Source organism: Solanum dulcamara, chromosome 4 (genome assembly GCF_947179165.1).
Source record: "Solanum dulcamara chromosome 4, daSolDulc1.2, whole genome shotgun sequence".
Lineage (NCBI taxonomy): Eukaryota > Viridiplantae > Streptophyta > Magnoliopsida > Solanales > Solanaceae > Solanum > Solanum dulcamara.
Genome location: NC_077240.1, coordinates 34075316 through 34078232, shown reverse-complemented (window position 1 = coordinate 34078232; position 2917 = coordinate 34075316). Strand labels below are relative to the sequence as shown.

Here is a 2917-nt window from a genome sequence, read left to right as displayed (position 1 = left end):
ACTGGAAAAAGCCTTGCAGGCAATTTTAATACTCTACAAGGCATCTGTTAGAGATAATTCAAAATAACTCTATGTACAGATTATTCGAGTTATCTTGTACATAAATTTGGGACTAGTTCAAACTCTATCCTTTTAGAAATTTGAGTAATAAAATGACAGCTATAATAATGTGTAGTGGATGATTCCTCATTAAGTATATATAATAATTTCTCAAACTTTTGCAAATCGTTACAGTCTTAAATTATCAAATATTTGATCAACATATTAATTAATAATTACCATTGCACGATGAAAGTATCAGGAGAAATCTTTTATCGAACATCAGAAAATGTTATATCAACTATTTTAACAAAATCTCATCTAGTATAATCTTAACCTAAAATTTGCCTCATAAGAACTATTATTTTCATGCATCTTTAACCTGATTTAATAAAGCAGAATTTGTAATTGAAAAGTAGTGTTAAATTACTTCTGAGCCCATAGCCTACTTCACATTGGTCCTTAAAGAAATTTAATATTCTTAGTGTTGCTTAAGATTTTAGATTAATTCATTTTAGAATAAAACATCATGATTCTATAATATTGACATTCCAAATTAATTAAAGAATTCCGACTAATTCAAAGAACGGAGAAAATCACATTTGATATCTTACTTTGGTTTTTACAATGCAGAAGAGCAGAAGAAAGATTCGAACTTCAGTGTTTACAATATATAGAATCTAAGGCAATGCCTCTAAATTCGTAGCCAAAAGTGCGAGGAAATAAATGAGGAAATACTGTTGTCTTTATTCAAAATAAGGCCAAAAAAGGAAATGAAATTTAAACCAAAAATATATCAATCAAATTATAATTGACTAAAGTCAAAGCCGAGCGAGTGAACCCAATATATTTCTTTCCACCTTCCTATCCGTATAAAGTTCCTTCATTTCCCACTCATTAGCTAACTCAAAGATCATGAAATGAAATCTTATTCGTAAAGAAATCGCAACAACAATTTGGTTGCAACACCATGTCTTAACTTATAAAAATTAAATGAATAATATATCTTTGGATAGTATGACGATCAACTTTATATAACATATGAAATTGAAGTTAATGGATATTAAATTCAAGTAAAATCGTTCTAAGAGAAAGAAATACATACCTACAAATTGCAAACCAAACCAAGTTTTCATTGTCATAAAACTTCACTCTTACACACGATGTAACATTATATTAAAATTACAACAAAGAACCCCACTTTAACAAATTAGCTTCCTCACACTAAAGAATCTAAAAACACTCCTTTGACCTAAAATACACAAAGCAAAGCTTAAGTTAAAACAAGAAACGATCTAATTCAATCAAACAACATTAATTTGAGGAAATCTCAAATTAATTAATTATTACTACATGTCCCTAACTTCAAACTCATTGCGATTCTTAACAACAATATCATACATGTGCATGGACTTGAATCTGTTGAAATCCTTTGGGAGAGAAATAAGGTGAACAGTTGATCTTTTGTGGTACTGAAGAAGGTCTGGATCATCATAGTACCTCTCCCATCCAAGAGAGTACAACTTCCTCTCAAGGGATGCATATGATGTAATTACTTCATCACTAGAAAGGTGCACAAGCACTTTACGGCGACCGGTCGCACCGTTGAAGTCACCGGGGTTCTCAACTAGCCGGACTACTCCATTCTTGAATACCCAAACACCGGACATGTTTGAAAAAAAGATGAAAATGAAAATAGTAGTACTAGTTAGTTGAGTGTGTGAAGTTGAAGATGGACTTGAGGAGAAGTGTGAGTGGGTTTTTATAGGGGTTTCTGTGTAATAAAAAATACATAAGGTGGCATAAAGTATTTTTAAAAAAAAAAAAATGATAATAGGTAGGATTTAGGAATGTGGGCTGCTTATAGGATTTAGAATTATACTAACTTATCGTACGTTAAGATTAAAGAAAAAGAGAAGGAGAATATTTAAATGGATCGAGATGCCCTAATTTGCCCTACTGAAATTAGAATCTTCTCCTAAATAATCACTAATTAACGATCTTATACTCATTAAATGAACCTAATTCTTTTGGTTAATGGGTTCCAGGCATAATTCTTTAATTTGTTTAGTGTAAAGAACAATCTTCTATTCTTATATCCATTGCTTGCATGAAGCACTTCACAAAAAGGAAGAAAATAAAACAACAATCATTTCGGGGAAGCTTAATTTGTCTCATCGTCTCATGTTGAGGATGTTTCTTTTAAGCCTTAAATGTATAATAACAATTAAAATTTTCAGTATTGACAAATAGGTATAACATTGTTTTCCACTACTTTCTCTCACTATTCGAAACAAAGGTTTTTACCCACTGCAGATCAATGAGAAACTTTTATTAGGACACATGATATTCTCACTCATTTCCCATCAAATCAGCTCTCTGAGAAAACACATGGTGAAAAATAGATTCTCGTTGAAATAATGGGAAGCTTCCCATTTTTTCGTGTGAAAACACTACTATTTGTCCAGCGATTCAATCTAAATATCAGTGTAAATAGCCACCAAACATTTTTCAGTGGAAAATTCAATGGCATAGTATTTCTTCCAATTTGTTTTTTTGGTTTTATCTTTACACAAAATTTAAAAAAATAAAAAAGACTTTTAAATTTTATCATTTTAAACTAAAAATATTTAGAATACATCAAAGTAAGACAAATAAATTAAGACAACGGAGAGAATATTATTTAGCATTAATAGCTTCATTATGGTTTCAATTATAATCACTTTAGGTTTATAAGAAAGGTTGGCGATAGTTTTAACCGAGAGGCTTGCAATTGATCTAGTTATTGTTTTCTTTCATTAGGTAACGAAAATTGAAGGAACCAAAATAATTAATGCTTAGTTACTATCATGACATGACAAAATTAAAGGGTACATTA

At 30.3% G+C, this 2917-nt stretch overlaps 1 protein-coding gene across 1 annotated transcript; it reads right to left on the bottom strand.

Moving 5' to 3' along the window:
• Positions 1-1154: 1154 nt before the first annotated feature.
• LOC129884965 (flowering-promoting factor 1-like protein 3) lies at positions 1155-1754 on the bottom strand. The gene has a single exon (XM_055959222.1). The coding sequence runs from the start codon at positions 1707-1709 to the stop codon at positions 1389-1391; it is 321 nt and encodes a 106-aa protein (XP_055815197.1). The 5' UTR covers positions 1710-1754; the 3' UTR covers positions 1155-1388.
• Positions 1755-2917: the final 1163 nt, after the last annotated feature.